At 38.9% G+C, this 19,417-nt stretch overlaps 1 protein-coding gene across 2 annotated transcripts in view; it reads left to right on the top strand.

Moving 5' to 3' along the window:
• Positions 1 to 9,583, top strand: part of TRPC6 (transient receptor potential cation channel subfamily C member 6) — a 100,005-nt gene extending 90,422 nt beyond the window's left edge. For both annotated transcript variants that reach the window (XM_056329613.1, XM_056329611.1), the window contains exons 10-12: positions 3,071 to 3,154; positions 5,036 to 5,111; positions 6,626 to 9,583. In XM_056329613.1, the coding sequence (XP_056185588.1) occupies positions 3,071 to 3,154; positions 5,036 to 5,111; positions 6,626 to 6,777 (312 nt within the window). In that variant the 3' untranslated portion in view covers positions 6,778 to 9,583. The remainder of the gene's footprint in view (positions 1 to 3,070; positions 3,155 to 5,035; positions 5,112 to 6,625) is intronic.
• The last annotated feature ends 9,834 nt before the right edge of the window (positions 9,584 to 19,417 follow it).

The following is a 19,417-nucleotide window of genomic DNA, read 5'->3' as shown; positions in this document are numbered from 1 at the left end:
CAGGAGTGAAGCTTAAAGAGAGTTTAAAAATTTTGTGTAAAAATGGAGTTATAATGAAATCTTGGCAATCTCTGCCACCAAGTGGTCATTCAGCAATGTGCAATAGATGTTCTGTCCTGTTACACATAATCAGATGTAATGAAGTTGTATACTTCTGATTTACCTGCCAACTTTAAAGGTGCAGTCTGTAGCTGATTAAAAGTACATTATTCTGTTCAAAAAATGCAGAGTGCTGAAGGGTCAAAGTTTAGATAAAGATGATACAGTGTGTCTTGTTTTTACAAATTTGCAGTGTCTCACTTAACCCATTTCACCACGTTACTGATTTTGCTGTTTCAAGTGAAATTCAAGTTTTAGTTAAGCAGTGGATTAACTTTTGAAATCAACCAATGTACCATAAATTTGAACGTGGTAACTGGCATCACAGGCTCCATTTAAAAGACATGATAAATGCTAAAAAATACATAATAAAATTCAATACATTTATAGATTATATGTAAACTGGTAAGTAATGGGGTCACGAATGGTATGACATCTGCAGAAAAAGTCGGAGAACCACAAGGGCTGGGACACCAGCCACACGGCTGGAGCCCAGCTTCATGCCCTAGGGCAGCTGTGGCCAGGGCGACTTTCCTTTGCCACTGCAGAGGAAGCACCCTCTTATTCTACTACATTATTTCCGAAAATTGTGCATTAGGAAACCAGGAGCTGAAAAAGCAAGAAGGTTTGTTTTTTTCTCTTTTAATCTAGTAGTAAAGGTGAGGCCCAAGAGAGTATTATTAGTTCTAAAATCTTGAAAGATATAGTGATTACACAGTCATTTATACTCACTAGCCACTATTTTTTATTATAAATCAGATGTATGGTTTAAGTTTAAACATTTAGATAAACTTATGTTTTCTAATATATAACCAAAACTTTTAAGGTACCTTTTTTCAAGCAAGAAAAAGCAGCAATAACTTGCCCTTTTTATACATCTTAAATTCAATTTCCATTCAGATTCAGGTTAATGTGTTAGAGATAAATATAAATTATTTATTTATCTATTTTTATATTACTGTATGTCTTCTATCATTATTTTCACTTAGTCAAATAAACATCATCTGAATATATTTTAATGTTTTAAGAAATATATGTATATAGATATTGTAAATCTTTCTAAGGAACAAAAACAAATTCCAAATTCAGTGTAAACTTTATATTAATTGCAAATTAATATATTTTACCAGTAAGTGTAGTGTTTTCTTCAGGAAAAAGATATCAAAGTACAAACCTGATGTAGAGAAAGCTGTCCCTGTCCATGCCAGGGCAGTTGGACTACATGGTCTTTAAAGGTCCCTTCCAACACAAACCATTCTATGATTCTATGAAATGCTAAATGAAATCTAAAAATATTTAAATTATTCCCTGTTTGCAGATTCATGAAGACTTACTTGCTTTAGTGTTTAAGTGAATATAAAGTTATTTGAAATTCTAGAAAACTAGAAGACTTTTAAGGACCAAGCTGTGCAGCAGCTAGGAGAATTGAGAATTTTAATTGATGTCCTCATTGTTGGTTAAACTACTGAATCTGATGCCTCATTCAGCTTTTTTATACCTATATAATTCCCATTTTTTTTTATTTTAGCCTTTGTGTTAGAATAAAGCCCCTAAAGCTCTCTGCTGACTTGTTTTTATCATTTTCTACTTGGCAACTGGTGTATATTTATCACATATTTCATATTCCTACTTCCATTTATTATCAAAAGTTCAACTATGGGAAGTTCCCACTATACCTCAAGAAGTTTTAGTGCTTTCAGTTGCAGGAGAAATGGCTACGTGAAAGCTTTAGCCTTCATTAATATCAGGCATTGTTTTGTGGGCTCCCTTGATGTGTGATGTTCCTGTACAGCTGCATAAGCATCTAACCCTTCCGTGCTTTCCTCCCTACCAAACTATATCCCAGCGTATCCCACATATTATACCAGGCTTCAGAGTACCCCAGTTTGCTTATCTATAGGTGCTTGGTGCATTAAGACACAGAGATAACCAATGTGGAGAACCTCACTGGAAGTACAGCATGATGCCACAGGATCTGAGACACTCCAGCGATAGCCTTGTGCTTTAAAACAGTACAAATTTTATTGGACCATGTATAATTAAAGAGAACTGACTTTTTTGTAATGGTCCCACTTACTCCTCATCCAGATCAATCATGATTTAGATTTAACTTTTTTTTTATTAATTTCTTGCACCACTACTCATTGAACTGGCCCCATTATCAATCTAAAGTAGTATCATTTGTTTCATTTTGACAGTTGCTATTCACTCTTACTGCAGCCTAGTCATTCAGCCTGAGTCTCAGTTCACTGTGCTGTAAAGCTCCAGTCCTTCTCAAAGGTGTAAATCAGTAATTAAGCATGCACAATGCATCCTCAGTGTTTTATCGGGGAATTATACCCTTTCAGCGCATGTAGGAAAGAAAATGGGACTCAAAAATGTCAGCTGATAATTTTGTGGTCCCTGGCATGAACTGCATAACCACTTACATTCAGCCGTTAGCGTAAGTAGAGGGGAGAAGCAAACTCCTCGCGTATTTTGTGGTAGTGGAGGTCACACTGGTTATGGGGAAGTGCTATGAAAGAAAGGAAAGGGATAATTCTGCTGTGTCACCTTCCTTGGCTTCTCCCACGCCTTGCCTTGACTCTCTCTCATCCATTGCCTACAAAGCTGTGCTGAACCAGTGCTGCCTTCCTCCTGACGTGGATCCCCTTCCTGCGACCTGAGGGACAAGAGAAGGCTCAGGGGGAGGTGGCTGCTCAGCTCTGGTCCCTTGCACATGTTGGGAGCAGGTGGCAGGCAGAGTAAAGATAGAAAACCTCCCATTTCTCACTTTCCTGCATCACAGTCTGAAAGGGTTTGTTTCGACTCTGGTGATGAAATTCTGCACAGGTATGAGGACTTTATCACAGTCATTTAATACTCCCCAAATTGAGCTTAAGAGTTAATGTTCTGTCATATGATAGATGCATGAGGTAATTTTACCATATTGTGCTTCTATTTTGTACTATAAATAATGTTTCCATTTCAGCTTGGTCAAAGGAAGCAATCAAGTATAAGAAGCTCAGATGAAATCCACTTAAACAGTTTAAACAATCCTCCAAGGCAGTACCAGGTAAAAAAAAAGAGTTTATTTTTAAACAAAATCAAGAAGTAATGGAACTGGCAGACTGACAGCATGAGGACAGTTTTGAATTTATGTTAAACAACATGAATCAAGAATAAATCCACAGACCTTGTATATATCAGAAATAAATGCACTGATTTAGGTATTTGCAGTACAACCTGAAGATGTTTGTATCTTCTCTTTGTTTCTTAAATGGTATTATTATAGTGCAATATTTTAAAGTGCTTGAAAAATGTTTTTAATTTTAGAGACAGATTGAGTTCTCAGCTGCACAGTGCGAATTAAGAAAACCAGAATCTTCCCGTTTCATCTGCTGAACCAGCTCAGCTTATTGTGTCACACATCTACATACGAATACCTCAAGCACTGCAAATATCTCTCAGCCTTTATGCGATCAATAGTCTGTTTATTCTTAGTCTCATAAACAACTGCAGTGAGCCTTTGTGCAGTTACTTGAAAAGAGACCCAGCACAGTCCACGTAAAGCTGAACTGTTCTGGTCCAGAGGTTGCTCCTTTTCTTCCTGTAATACCACAAAACAGGTAGAAAGGAAGAAGCCAGAGCTGCCTGGGCAATAGAACAAGACTATCTGAATGCATAAGGGTATAGAAAACAGGTATACTTGTTTTAACTATAAAACAGAAAAAAGTTTTTCCCCTTGTGCAGGCTAGTTCTGCAGTGTCTGCGTAAGCCTGTTCCAAAAATTCCCTGACCTTTTTCACAGCCTATCTCATTATGATGCAGTGATAGATACTAAGGCTACACATTTATCCCATAAACGTGAGGATGTGTGGCTTTGTATTTGAAACATTCTCAGATTATTACAATAAACAGTACAGCTGCTGACCTTGCAAGCACAACTGTAGTGATGCTCTGAAACCACTAATCTGGGATGATTCACCTCACAGTCACCTCCAGTCAGGTCTGTTACTGTGAAGACAAAAGCAGATACATAAACCTATGTATATTTTATATCTTACAATGAAACCCAAAGAGTGTTGTCGTGGTTTACACCATATGAAAATATGAAACCCAAACATAGAAGATAGATCCTCAAAGGAAATTAGATACCTTCTTCTTACTCAAGTAATTTAAACTAATGAGAGAATCAGGGGTGGAATAAATTTTTCCTGGAAAGGTGAAATTTGCATCTAAATTTGCTGGCCTAGGTTCCCCTTTTTATTAGCAGAGAGGGCAGTCATTCTAATAGTGCAATTTATTTCATCAAATTTAGCTGTCTGACATGAACTGTGCTCTCGGGTTTGCTTTTTCTATCCACAAAGGCAATTAAAGGTGACTACCGCAGATACATATATTTACATTAAAAAATATCTGTATTTGCTCAGATGAGTCCCAGCTGACATGTTTAAATGACTCTTAGAATTGTGGGTCCCATTTTCTCTAGGCCTCACAATAGGAATAAGAAAACTTAGCAAATATAATATAAAAATAGATTAAAATAAACTGATGTCAAAAGAGTTTAGCAATTAGCACTGCTAATCAAGAGTCATAATCATATTCTGGTAGCAATAAAGGCTAGAGGGTTTCACCTACATGGACATCAAAGCTGCATCTGTATTATTCATTCTCACAGACTCCAGTAGTAGATTGAGCTTCATGAATGATAACATTTGTAAGACGTGTTTAGTTTGTAAACTTTCATGTTCATATATGTGCAGAGTCATGGAGTTTAAATATCTACTGTAGAAGTAAGGAGAGATTTTGACATTATATTCCTTTAACCTGGCAAGTCCTACACTGAAATGTCTGAATGCAACAGAAGTTAACAAAGTTTATATTTTGAAATGCCATAGCAATACTAGAAAGTCCAACTAAGAAAACTTTTTTTTTCTTTCTTTCTTCTCTGCAGAAAATAATGAAACGTCTCATTAAAAGATATGTACTGAAAGCTCAGATAGATAAGGAAAGCGATGAAGTCAATGAAGGTGAGTATGCTGATGCATTGTATGTATATCTAACCAGAGAATCAAAACAAGCTAATTAAAGTGGTTACATGTGCCACCTGAAAGAAATGTTTCCAAAATACTTAATCCACTTGACATGTTTACAAGTGCAAGATGTAAAATTAACATGAAATTGAAGTTAGAGATGTGGCTTTCTGTGTCTGTTCTCCCATCAGAAACTCTCACTGACCTGATAACTTCTTGTGAAAAGTGTTTCTGCTTCTAGTAATGCCCATACATTTCCCATGGTGAGGCTGTATTTAATGCAGCAGCTGATTTGGGGCACCCCTGTATGAATTCTCCCTTGTGTTCTTATTGGGGGTTCATGCATGGGCGTACGCATGCTTCAGATATTTTTGGGTGTGATTTATTAGCTGTAAACAGCTAGTGAATGCACTTTCAGAAATTTTCTCATCTGTTTGCACCTCTCTGGTGTCGGAAAGATGCAACGCAGCAGGAAAGGACCACTCTCTTTTGAACAGTGAGAGGCCTTGTTGCTGGCCAGGAGGACTCAGGCACCCCTGATCTGCATGATCTGCACAAAAGGACCTGGGTGTATTGTTCAACAGCCAGCTGAACATGAGCCAGCCGTGTGCCCAGGTGGACAAGAAGGCCAGCAGCATCCTGGCTTGTATCAGAAACAGTGCGGCCAGCAGGACAAGGGCAGGGATTGTCCCCCTGTACTGGGCACTGGTGAGGCTGCACTTCAAATACTGGGTTCAGTTTGAGCCCCTCACTGCAAGAAAGACATTGAGGTGCTGGATCGTGTCCAGGGAAGGGCAACGGAGCTGGTGAAGGGTCTGGAGCACAAGTCTGATGGGGAGCAGCTGAGGGAACTGGGGTTGTTTAGCCTGGAGAAAAGGAGGCTCGGGGGGACCTTATCGCTCCCTACAGCTGCCTGAAAGAAGGCTGTAGGCAGGTGGGTGTTGGTCTCTTCTCCCAAGTAACAAGTGATAGGACAAGAGGAAACTGCCTCAAGTTGCACCAGGGGAGGTTTAGATTGGATATGAGGAAAACATTCTTCACTGAAAGGCTGTTGAACCATTGGAAGAGGCTGGTTGGGGAGGTGGTTGAGTCACCCTCCCTGGAGGTATTTAAGAGACGTGTAGACATGGTGCTTAGGGAAATGGTTTAGTGGTGGACTTGGCAGTGTTAGGTTTAGGGTTGGACTTGATGATTTTAAGGGTCTTTTCCAACTTAAATGATTCTACAGTTATATGACCTCTCTTGAGCAGCTTCCGTCTAATGGATCATTTGAGTTTTGTGAAGTGATGTGATCTCTCACACTTTTGTCTTCAGATTTGTTTGGTTCCTGAACTGCATTTTCATTTCCTATCCCTAAGCCACCATTCACCAGCAGGCAGCAGAACATCCAAGTTTTCTTTTCAGTGAAGACATCCAGAGAAAACTGGATGATAACTGATAACTGTGAGATACTTGGATATGCTGGTTCTCCTTCGTTTCTTAATAGTGTGATCTTCTAATATCCATTACAGGTGAACTGAAGGAAATTAAACAGGACATCTCAAGTCTCCGGTATGAACTCCTTGAGGAAAAATCTCAAAATTCTGAAGATCTGGCAGAACTTATAAGGAAACTTGGTGAAAAACTGTCAATTGACTCTAAGGAAGAAGAAAGCAAGAGATAACCTAAATGTTTTAAGAAATGCAACAGAACGTTAACAATTCACTTAAAGCCATATTTCTGTTTTTCTCAAATCTAGCTCATATTTCTAGAACAGATTTGGAAATTAAATCATTCCAATTCTTTACTGAAAAACCACAGTTGCAAATCCTCTAGGTTTACAGTAGGGAGGAGATACCACTCAAGTAAAGGTATTTGTTCTTTACCTGCTGAAGAAGATGGAATTTGAGGTAATTTTAATATTCAGTTTACCTCTTCTAGCATTCCAGTGGAACCTTGGTAAGCCCAGTCATGAAAGGTTAAATGCATAAATCTAAACTTTTCCTACATTAACTGGTTATTTTTGCAAATTTCCTTTTTTAGACATTCTTAGGTACATTTTAGTGAAGCAAAAGAGAGAAATTTCAGGCTGTTACATATTTGTATCAAAACTTATTGAATTTTTCAAGCATTCTGAACTAGCAAAAAAAGCCTCTAACTGCCTTTGTAAAAAAATGTGCATGATATTAAAGTGATTTATTTGAATATTTCCTTGAAGAGGTAAATACCAGAATACTCACAGCACTGTGTTATACTTTTCCCTACTTATCCTTGTTATCACTGGACTATCCTGAAAGATACCTAAGTTCCAAGGGGAGTTGGTACATTAAGAAAGAAGTATTTTTCACCAAGTTTATTGAAAAGCTATTGCTGAGGCCTGAAAAAAACCCCTTCTTTAATCCAAAATAATTAAACCTTGAAGTTCTAATCGCTTTGAGAACTCCCAAGTTTTACAGCTTTTATGTCTTGAACCAAGACTCCTAAAGTGTGGGGTGAATGTTTGAATGTAGAGCTGGTAACATGTTTATTTAAAATGGAAGATACTAAAATGTTAGGTGCAAACCCTCTCTCTGGATTCTGGGAACATCATGCTTCAGGCACCATTTTCCCTGTGTTTAAACTTGTTTAAATGATTGAATTTTGTTCAGATCTATCCTTTACAAACAAATCCATGTTGTTCCAAAAATTCATGAAATCTCATATTCTATGGATTTGCATCCCTTGTCCTTTTTTCCACTGGAGAAAGCTCAGCTCTTGTGCTGTATTCCCTAGGACTCCTTCAATGAAGGATCTTCACTCCATGTCATCAACAGAAGCCTGTAACGCTTCCACCCTGCCCACTGCAATACTTCTACGTCTCCTTCTGTTAAACTGGACAAGAGGTAGCCCATGCCACATCTGGCTGATAGTTGTGTGGCTGGCCAGCTAGTATGTCCATGCAGGACAGCCAGCTGGTTTCTGTCTCTCCAGATAGATACAGGCTAAATTCCATCTAATTGTTCCCTCATTTAATACAGTAATTTGAGTTTCTCTCTTCTGACAATCACCAATTCTGGGACTGTTAGAAGCATATATTACATTGGGGATCTCTGCTCCTCTTTAAGCTTGGTTGAAATTAGTGAAAGGGCTATGAAAAATTGTAACGGGAACATCAAGATGTATAACACCTGTAAAGCCTTTCATACAGAAAAAAGGCTGAAAATGGCTTGTCAGTAATTGCTATTAAATTGGCTTTGTGAAATTTATTTATTGTGGAATGTATCAGAATGTTTATGCCTCTCCCTTTCAGGCTGGAAGTTCTTTTTTAATGGGTTTGGGTTAGTTTCTAGCCAAATTTACTGATAGTCCCTTTTTAGAAAATTGTTAGTGAAGTCACTATGTCTTTTCAGGGAAAAAAAGAGTGTATTAAACTAGGTTTTGAAATCACATGAGGACAGGTGGAGGTGAGGGGCTGTGTCCTGCCTGGAGAGGCACGGAAGTTGCTGTGGAGGTCAGCCTGCCCTTTGGGGTGTTTGTCATGGTCTGGGGGACCTGCTTAGCCTTCTGCTTGGCCCATGAGTTTAGCCACAAATGGATCGTGTGGGACGATCTGTGTCCTGTGGGCCTCAGGTGAAACAAACTCGGGGTTTAGAAATTTTAAGGCTCCTTCCTCTGAAGGAGGAGAAGGAAAGTGAGATTTCCAAAGGCAGTGGAGCAATTTGTATTAAACGTCCAGTGTGCTGGCCTGAAAAACTATGAGGTATGGAATAGCCAGTTTCAAAACTGGCCTTTGATGATGAAAAAGCATTACCTCATAACCTGCAGTATTTCCTGCGGTAATCAGCAGGGGCTACTGCAGACTCTGAGACGACCTGACCTACTGGTCTTTGGCAGAAACGCTCTGGCTTCTGTGTCAGCTGTTGTGTGGAAACCGAAGGCAAGCCGGGGCTGTCTCAGGCTGGAAGGCAGCATGCCGCTGCCTTCACTGCCTTTCGTCTTCTGGACATTCCTGCCTATATCCCTGGGCCAGCGTGGGACACTGATTTTGGGTTCCTGCTTGAGTGTTTTTGGCCTGGTTTTCTGAAGCAGTGAGCACTTAGTGCAGCTCCACTGAATGACCCTGTTCGAGGCCATACTACTTGAAGCAGGTCTTCCACCTTTGACAAGCTCTTCGGAAAATCTGTTGGTCAGAACTTGAGGTAACAAGGACAGTCAAAGTTCACTTTCAGTAATCCCATGTCTTTATTTTTGGTCATTGCAATGTACAAGTTGGATCTGCAGTCTAGTGCTAGATGATGGTAAAACCTTCGATCTCCGTAAAGCCAATGTAAGGAAATACATAAACACAGTTTAAGATCCAGGCACTTTTAAAGTCAAGTTTTTTATTACAGAGGTAAAATGTACACTGTGAATTTGTTTAAGCCCAAATTTTGACTTACCTTAATACTAAAAGATCATAATGTATATATTGTATTTCATGAAGAAAATACATATGGATTTTTTTAATTCAATGAAGATATTTTATATGTAGTTATTACTTATGGAACAATTTGTTAAATATATTTGAAGAGGTCTATTGCCAAATGTAGTGTGATAAGCAATGTAGTATTTAAAATGAGCACAATACCAAATATATTATTCTGATAAAAAAATTAAATATACCAGACTCAAAATACTGTTGTGATGCATTGTATGAACACATTGGTCCTTCACTACGAACCTTTGGCTGCTTTTCCTTGGAAGTCAGCACCAAGACAAATAAGGCAAAATACTCTAATTTGCTAGCAATACTAGAACAAAAGAAGTTTCATGGAAGGAATAAAATTCTTTTCATACTTGATTAGGTTCAAGGTCATGTATTTTGTCTGCTCTGACTAACTGTGACTGATGCTAGATGTTTTGGATCACCTGTAGTAGGTAACAGATAATTTGCATCCTACATAGTTCTCCTGGTTTCTAGTAAGACAAGATTGACATAACTTTGAGGAGGAGGTGTTTCCAGATTTTTTGTGAATTGTTAGCATAACAAGATAATTTTGCTACCTACTTACTTGTTTCTTTAAATCTTGTTAATTTTTTGAGCTCAGCAATTCACTTTCCGCAGCAGCAGCTTCCACATCTAAACCAGGTCTACTATGAAGTATTGACTTTATAATTTTTTCCCTGAATGTTTCTTAAGCTTGAATAATGAGACATGATGAGTAGAACCTGTCATCTCTTAGACATTCATTCTTATTTCTGTTCATACAAGAATATTTCACTAAAAGATATGAGAGCTTGAAGAAATTTTGAACAGAAGAAAATGCAGTAAGAAAACCCCCAAATCAACAAAGCTTTGCTCAAGGGTTTCTCCAGTATTCTGGATGAAACTGAATCATGCCCAACTATTGGCGAAAAGCCTTATACATCATGGAGGACAGCAGATACTTGAAAGTGCAGTGCAAGCTTAAGGTACTCAAGATTTAAAGTAACGGGTCCTGAGTAGGAGCTACAGGGTTTCGCGTATAGATGCAGACATTCCAGGTTAAAATCGGCTCTATTTCACCCTATTTTAAAGCACTATTGGGCCAGGCCAATGAATCCTACTGGTTTTAGAAGGGGGATCCACAAGCTCCTCCAATCTTAGGTGCCAGCTGTGAAGACTTCTGCATCTGAGCTCACCTAGGCTTTCTTTATATTCACAGATAGAAAAGGTCAAAGGCATGATTTTTTTTCATCTTAAAGTAGAAAAGTATCCCAGGTGAGTCATGTAGTGGAAGTGACCATTTCTCTCCAATTACTGTAAAGAAGCCATTGTAGCTGTTAGCAATGTTTGTAATAAAGTGGGAGAAGTCCCAGCTTGGCAGAAATGAGCACTGCAGTACACTGCAGAGCCCTGAGCCATCACAAATGCTCATTTGCTTGGAAGTGCATGAACTGTTGAGGTCAGTCATTGAGAGGGGCAGGATCTATCCTCCCTCCAGAAGAATCCAGCCCATCCCCCAGGGATGATGGGTGAGTCTGATTCTTCTTTACTTTGCAGCAAAGCATCTTTTCCTTCTTCAATAGTGTAACTGTGGGTAGGCATAAATGAAAATACTAACCGCATCTACCCCAGACATGACAAAAACCATAACTTACTGTACACATGGCAACTAAATTCTTGCCAGGAGCTATATGATAAAGAGAACTTCATATCCCATGTTTTAGCACATTGTGGTGAGCATATATTTTCAATATTATGTCTTTAATTGTACAATATACTGTTTGATCTTGGCAGTACTTCAGCTATAGCAGCTGTATCATGTATTTTACTAAGAACATGTTCTCATGATTGCAGTGTCCCAGAATGCGGTTTAGTCCAATGAGATCTTGCATTTGCCTCCTAAGAGATTTCCCTCAAGCTTGAAATTTGTAGCTGAACATTATAATTAATACATTATAGACCACATAATGTTCAACTGTACTCATTTGCAGAACAGTAGAAATCGTCCTTGTGTTGCAAATTGCTCATTTTTCATGTAAATATTTAACACTTTTTTTAATTTGTTAGAAAAGACCTGGTGTGAGTAATATTTCTAAGCACTTATGTTCCTGCTTAAATTTTAATTTGGCCTGTGGAAAATAGAACTCATAAATTAAAAAGTTTGTGTTTGGAAAAATACTTGTACTTCAGGAGCTCATATCAAAGAGAAGTTGGGTGAGCCTAGAGGAGTGTACCTTAAACTCAATGCACTTAGGCAGCCAGGGAATCCCATACAATACACTGCTCCTCCCTGGTGTATATGACCTTAGGTAGCTCAAAATATTTAATTTGTTCCCTTGTTTCCATTGTTGCAAAACCCAAGTCTCCTATTCCTCTTTCTGTTCTTGTTACCACCCTTAATGTGACAGTGCAGTAGGGATCACAAGATATGATCTTCCAGTGCTTTCTGCGTCCAAGCAACTGTATTTTAGTAGCATCTGGTTTTCTTTTAACCTTTTCAATATTCTGTGATTCAACTCCTTGACATTTACTCTTTGCTCCTTTAATTGAGACCTCCAATCAAAGTAATTGAAAAAGATTATACTGTATAGTATGCAAAGTACGGTTCAACAGGTAAAACATTATCAATATTAATAACAGCATTTTTATGCACTTTTATGTATAGATACTTTTATATCAATTTGATATTTCATTGTGCTTTATAAACAACAAGGCGTATATTCTGGTAGGTTTGCACAGTCTGTCAAAACAAGCAAAGGAAATATGACAAACAGTCCAACAAACTTTTGATTGTAGGCTAAACCTACTCAGTCTCAGCTAGTGAATGGATTTCCACAAACAAATTTATTTTTCCACAAGCTTTGTAAAGCTAGTTAACTCTCTGTTCCTCAGCTGCTTCATTTATGCCAGGGAAGGATGATACTAACTGATATTAACATGTTTGAGTAAGTAGTCTGAGGAATTTATAGAAGAGAAAACTTTCTCGAAGGGAGTATTTCCTTGCTTCCAGAAAAAAAAAAAAACCAAAAACAAACTATACTGGAACTCCAATGGTGTAATCCACTTCAATAGAGAAAAACCATAGGATTTCATGAGTTTAATGTCTTCACAGCAAAAGGTGTTGCTATGGGATTGTTCTTGAGAACTGCAGTTCTAAAAATTCCAGTTAGGACACTTACTGAGCCTGTCCTGTCTGTAGCCCAATTACTCAGTCCCCATCTCTTCAGTTTACCAAACTGAGGTGCTGCAGCTGGTTCACAACGTATATCACTTCTGAATGAACAAAAATCACTGACACAGTAAATTGTTTAAAAAACCATATATCATGAGCAAGTCTTTCTGGTGAGCAGAAAATAAAGTACAATACCATGTTGCTATCAAATCGTGTTGGTAGTAAAAGATTTAAGACTACATTGGGTGGCTGTGCTAGAGCATGTATCCTGAGATGGTAGTTCTGTTTTTCAGAAGAAAATGTTCCTCCTAGAAATGACCTTGTGCTCAAATTTGTCAGCATCATTTAAGAATGCTGTGAGTTTCTTCCCTCTGAAGCAGACCTTACACTTTGCTTTGCACTTTGAGGAAACTAAACTGCCTGATACAGCCACATCCCTTCAGCAGAGACTTCTCTCTGACTACAGCAGGCTGTTGACTGTACCATCAAGAGTGTTAAAACCCAGCCCTGGCTCGACCAAGGAAGATTTCTCAGTATCAGACTGGGAGGAAATAAAGACAAAATCACTCCCAGAGAGCCTATGGTTCTTTTACTGTCTGAAGTTTGCCTGTAACCACCCATGAATGTTCCACATGTCTGGTGATTCTGTCTCTTCTGGTTTAGGTGTCCACAACACCGATAACTCAGCAAGCCATCTAGGCTCCTCTTCTAGTCTCTGAAAATCCATGGAAAATTCTAGGGTACAATTTTAGATTCCATGAAAACATGCTTTCAAAACATCTCTTTCTCTCCACTGCTCAGGTAAGTCCCACCCACTGCCACAAAACCCTATCTGTGGATGTCTGTGTGAAAACCAGCACAGGTCGCCAGCACTTTCTGCTTCAGGGCCTTCACCCAGCACAGACATTTATTGCCTGAATGGTGCTTCAGGGCTAAATCTTGGCTTAAAGTGGAGGCACAGCCTTGGCCCAGTCTATTTGTGGTTCAAGATCTTGAAGAAAATATGACTCCTTTATTGGTTCACCAGTGAGGTCTGAGTGGAAGAAGTGAGCTAACAAGAACTTCTGCCAGTTGACATAAAAATATGCTGAGTGCTTTTCTGTGCAGATGCTTTCACAGCTTCAAACAATGCACTTTAGGAAGAGTGGGATTTTAGGTAATTTATTTGTGTCTGTTACAGATTAATCCCTATTATGCTTGGCTTTACACTAGAAAATCCAACAGTTCCAATTAATCTAGTAGCTGATCATTCAACCTCAAATTATTCAATTGTTGCATTAAACAAGCACCGAGATGTTTTTATTTCATGCAGGTAAATTTTCTAGTCACCAGCCAAAACTTAATATGACAGAGATGGTGTTGGGGATAGGAAGGGTGTTGATGATCACAGTGAGATATCCCCACCTCCCTGCCCCAGCAGTATCTAATAGGGTATGCATGTCATGGTCCTTGTGAGTTTTCTCAGGAGCTCAATAGGAGAGAGTACAGTTACACGTAATTTAAAATAATAAGTATTCTTTTTAATAGATGCTCCTGTTTTCAGGCTTGCTTGAAATTACTTCAAATACGTGAATGTATTTGGATTTATTTTGTACAGAGGACTGTACCCAAGCCCCAGGACTGCAGTCAGAGTACTGCCGTAGCTCTGGATCAAATAATTCCAGATCTTCCCTTACTTAAACAAAAGACTTGAATTTTGAAGCAGTCTTGGTCACTACATGCCTTTTCAGTAAACTGTTTCTGTTAAACTCACCCCTTCAGTTATTCTAACACTTCTTTTGGAAAGTAAATTATTAAGCTTACCCATTTATTTTTAGGTTTATTGGTTTACATACTTGGTTTGGGCAGGAATTCTGCTCTGATTGAAATAAATGTATTTCAAGCCATCATTTTCAATGTCTATAAATTTTACAGTGTTGTCATAGTGTAGTCAGCAGCTGCTCGCCAACAGTTTGTCATCCTAAGCTGCTTCCATGCACAATAAATATCATCGGTTTGTGCAGTGGCAGGTAAAGCCCTTTGTGTACCCACAGACCACAGGATGCATGCCAGAAGACGGCAGATGGTGATAGATACCCATCTTATTTAACAGGCTATAGCAAAGACAGCCTGGACTTTCTGGCAAGTAAATTATGTTTGGATTCGCAGGGCACGTTGTAGCAGAGCTGCTGCTCCTAAACTTTGCAGAGGCTGAGTCAAATTAATCCATCCCAGTGACCTCAGTGGCATTATATAGAGTGAATATGCCTCCCTGTTTACCCAGACAATTTAAATTGACTTTATAATGTGACTGAAAATTATCTACACACATGTTGTTCTGTGCAACACAAACCTGTAGTTGTTTGTCCAAAGTAAATTCAGTTTAATAGCAAAGGTGAAAACAACCTGGAGAAACCAGTCTTCAAATGCAATCTCAGGTGGTTCTCAGTTCAGGTGACTTGGTGGGTAAGAGGCAACTGGAGGGAAGAGTTACGGTGGGGTTTGAGTTACAATGAAGTTCCTCCCCACAGGGCTGTGGGTATGCTCCCAGAGCCCAGCAAGAACCATTCTGGTATCTCTGAGAAAGTTCAGTAACAATTATAAATTTCTAGTGCCAAAAATTGCAAAGCAAAACCTAAGGATAGTTCCAATATAACTGGTATAGTAGTGACTGTCTGAAAGACAGCTTCTAACAACTTCTGAGGTGTATGGTCCACCAGATGTCTCAGGAGAGTTAGATGCATAATTCCGTCTTTACCAAAAACCATATGGTAGTGGGTATCCAGGACAACAGGCAGAGAAACCATTGACACTCATCATCAGCTTTGCTGAGTTGCAACAATACATTTTTGTAGTGCTATCCAAAATAAATACAATTATTGTCTGGATCAAAGGAGTATTTGACGTAGCCTAGAAGCATATCACATTTTCTCCAGTTTATGAGAATTACGTTCCCTCTTGTTATGCTAACACTGTCTACATGAGTCCCACTAAATCCGATCTTCTGCTCAGTTCATCCCTGTAAATGTCTTAACAGGGTGTGCAAATACATGAAGTATCATTCTCTTTCCAATAAATAAAATATATTAACAATTTTATTTCCCAACTCTATTTCCATGTTCCTTCATCTACTTTTTTCCTAAATAACAAGAAGCTTGAAAACAAGAATTTCCCACAGCAGTGCCTTGGCCCTGCCTACATAAGCTCATTATACCATGGCCAGAGGTTTGAATTAACAAGTAGTTAGGAAATAGATGTATTGATTCAGTAACGATTATAAATATAACCTAGTTACCTTTGTGTATTACATTTATCAAGGTCATGACTAATCGCATTACTTGCATCAGCTTTCCAGAAGTCTAACTATTACAAAAGGAGGGGAAAAACAAAAATAAACAAACAGTTGTCTGAGCAAACTCAGTCCTAGAAACCAGAACCCCTTTCCTCATTCTTATTTCTTGCTGTTTAAGGTGTAAAAGGATTTGAGTATTACAAACAGGCCCTTAAAAGCCCAGTTACTGCTGGGATAAGTTATCCTTAGTGCTACAAGTGGCCATAAGTAACTGTACTACAGATACATCCCCTTCAGCAGTTTTCAACCCTATAAAATTCAAACCTTATAGCCCAGTTCATATTTTACCTGCACCTTCAGGCTGTAGCAGCAGGTGAATGTAATGGATGTCCTGGCTGGGCATCGGTGTAAATAAAACACATCAGCCCCTGATGGTGTGGTGGCTCTCTCTCTATTCCTACAATACTTTCTATTTTCCTGGAAGTGTGCATGTAACCTGTCTGCCAACATGCACACAAGCCTTAATGCGAGCTAAAACCTGCCTCCCATTTAGATTATTCAGATGAAGGTGTTTGTTAAGAAAAATCCAAGTGTGGAGGCTGAGTCCACATATATCTTCAAAGTAGGTTCAAGACTATTCAAGAGTATCCTAACTAAAGTGTATATGGACCTGACATAGGGATATGATGTTCATCTGGCCTGAGGTCACTGTTGTAATGCCCATAGTGCCATCATTCGACTCCATATGGCTCGCTTGGGTCAGATAAATTTGCCTAAAATCCTATAAATTAGGTACAAGAAGGCCTCCTCTGTTATGCAGGTGCAAGAACTACAGCTGTCTAAGGGCAGCAACAGAGCGTATCAGCGCACATGCTTTGGGTGAAACGGATCTATGGCACCACTTTTCTACCTAGGATTAAAAAAAATTGGGAAAACGACGTGTGACTAGAGCTAGTGCCTCCAGGAGGTCTCTCAGGCGCAAGGTGATGGACTGACCAAACCAGAGAAAAGCACCAGCACAGACATCACTTTTAACAAATGTTCTAAACAGTCTGTGTAGAAATGTTTATATTCATTTGCAGTGTATTGTTTTGGGTATGACTTTTTAAACAAAAAGCAACGTATGGCACTGTTGCTGCTTCCTAATTAAAAAACAAACCTGTTATTTGAGGTTCAGGCAAACTGAAGTACAAACTAGACCAAAACTCTGAACCTGTATCGATGTGGCAAAGCTTTAAGGATGAAAGTAAGAAAAAGTTCAGTGAATTCAAGACCTGCAATTTTAAAGGCACGTGCAAGAGCACAACCCACCACGCTGGGGCAGTAACTCCCTGGTTTTGCTTAACGAGCAGGTGATGGACTGACTGCACAGTGCTTCCAAACCTGCCATCTCACACCACCGAGCAGCGCTGGGAAAACGTGCTCACACCGACACAAACAGACACGCTTTGTTTTATACATACTGACGTATGTTCATATAAATTTACACACGTTACATACACACTTGTATATATATGTGTGTATGCACCATATATATGTATACATTATACATACACACACACATACACCTAACTTTCTTATTTGATTTCCACAGTGCCTTGGGTGTTCCCATACAACATTTCCTATAAAGCAAACTGTAAAGTGAAACTATGACTGTAGTGAAACCACCCAAAGGCTACAGCAAATGCTGAGGAAAATGTTTCAGACTTAGAATTATGCACCTCAATGACACGAGGAGAATAAGGGGCAATGGACGTAAGGTGCAAGAGGGTAAATCTGCATTAGATATTAGGAAATGTATTTTCCCGCTGGACATGCTCAAACACTGACACAGGCTGCTCACAGAAGTTGGACTGTGTTAATCTTTGGAGATTTTAAAAAACTGGACTGAATGAAGCCTTGAGACGTCTCAGCAGGGGTTGGATCTACTTTGACCAAGAGGCTGATCCAGATGATCTATTCAGCTTCCTTTCAAACTAAATTATTCTGTTATTCTGTATCTCTCTGATTATATTATGGATACCTTTATAGGCATTTACAAGCCTCAGTGATTAAAAGTGTTATCTGTATTTATCCAAAGCAACTATCTGGGGTCCTGGACCAGCCACGTTCGTGAAGCCTCTGGTTTGTGTTCCAGTAATTGAAGGGACGTAAGAAATCTTCTCAGATTTCAACATTTTGCTTTTCCCTTGGTGAGTCTGGGAAATTTATTAATTGTTATGCATGGCTTCTAGATCTATGATTAATCACTTCCCTCTCATCTAAACACAGCAGTTTTCCAGTATTTGTTTATTTTGTTTTCCTGGCCAAGGAAAACAACCAAGGAAAAAGCAGCCAAGCAAAAGCCACAAGCAGACAAATCAATACAGGCAAACAAAAATGCACTCATTCTTACGTGGGAAGGCTGGAGTCTGCAAAATGTATCATTTTCATGTAGCAAAAAAAATAATTTTCTAATCTGATGCAACAGAGTTGAAAAAAATGCCTAGAAAATTGTCTTAATTCTTTGAAAAGATACTGTATCAATTCTATGTGGTAACATTGAAATGAAGCTCTATAAAAGAAGTTACACCTCAGGTATAACTCAATAGAAATGTTTTAAATCCCTGAACATGGAAACTTTTAAGTCTTAAAATACATCTGCTGTCACTCCTAAGGCTAAGACTCCAAGGATGAAATGGGTTGTGCTCTACTTCACTTATTTTCATATCATCCTGTTTCTAGAAACATGACTCCAAAATCTTTTTCTCTGGTTTCCTATCTTGTACCATTTTGTTCAATAAACCCTTAGTCATCAATATTTGATGTTGATTTTGGAATAGCTGGGTGGAGGTGGGTGTCTGTCAGCTTGTTCAGAGTGGGAAAAGTTGAGAGAGAGAGAAGCGGATAATCTATTCTGGATATACAGCATTAAGACAAATGAGTTGGATTTTTTTGCATTTTAATTGTCATGGATCAACTTTAATAGGTTACAGGTAAATATGAGATAGGTTTTGATTCCTTCTTTCTTTTGTTCCTGGAGTTTTACTAGATTTATTCAGATTTTGTAAAAAGAAGTTGATTTACTATAAGCTCTATTTTCATTCATTATTTCTTCATGAATGCAAATATTTCCCAGTTCCAACAGCCCATGTTGCAGCTTTGCACAGGGCTTGTGCTGTATTTTCCTCACTCAAAAAAAGGATGGAGCCAGAGGTTTCTGCAGATGTCCTTGGGTAAATAGCCTCTTTAGACATATATAAGATTTGAAAATAGAGCAGGGAAATTGGCCCAGCAGCCCTGGAGTTCAAAAAGAGCTCAGGGACAAGAGACAGCCCTGGCCTCTGCTCCACACAGGCAGCAGATCTGTGCTGCCCAGATGGGAGAAAGCACAAGTGCCAGGACCAATGCTCCTTCCAGCTCTGCACGTACATGGAGGCTGGTGCTCCTTACCCCTG

This window comes from Falco biarmicus, chromosome 2 (genome assembly GCF_023638135.1).
Source record: "Falco biarmicus isolate bFalBia1 chromosome 2, bFalBia1.pri, whole genome shotgun sequence".
Lineage (NCBI taxonomy): Eukaryota > Metazoa > Chordata > Aves > Falconiformes > Falconidae > Falco > Falco biarmicus.
Note: the sequence above shows the minus strand (reverse complement) of the source record. Positions and strands in the feature narration are given on the sequence as shown.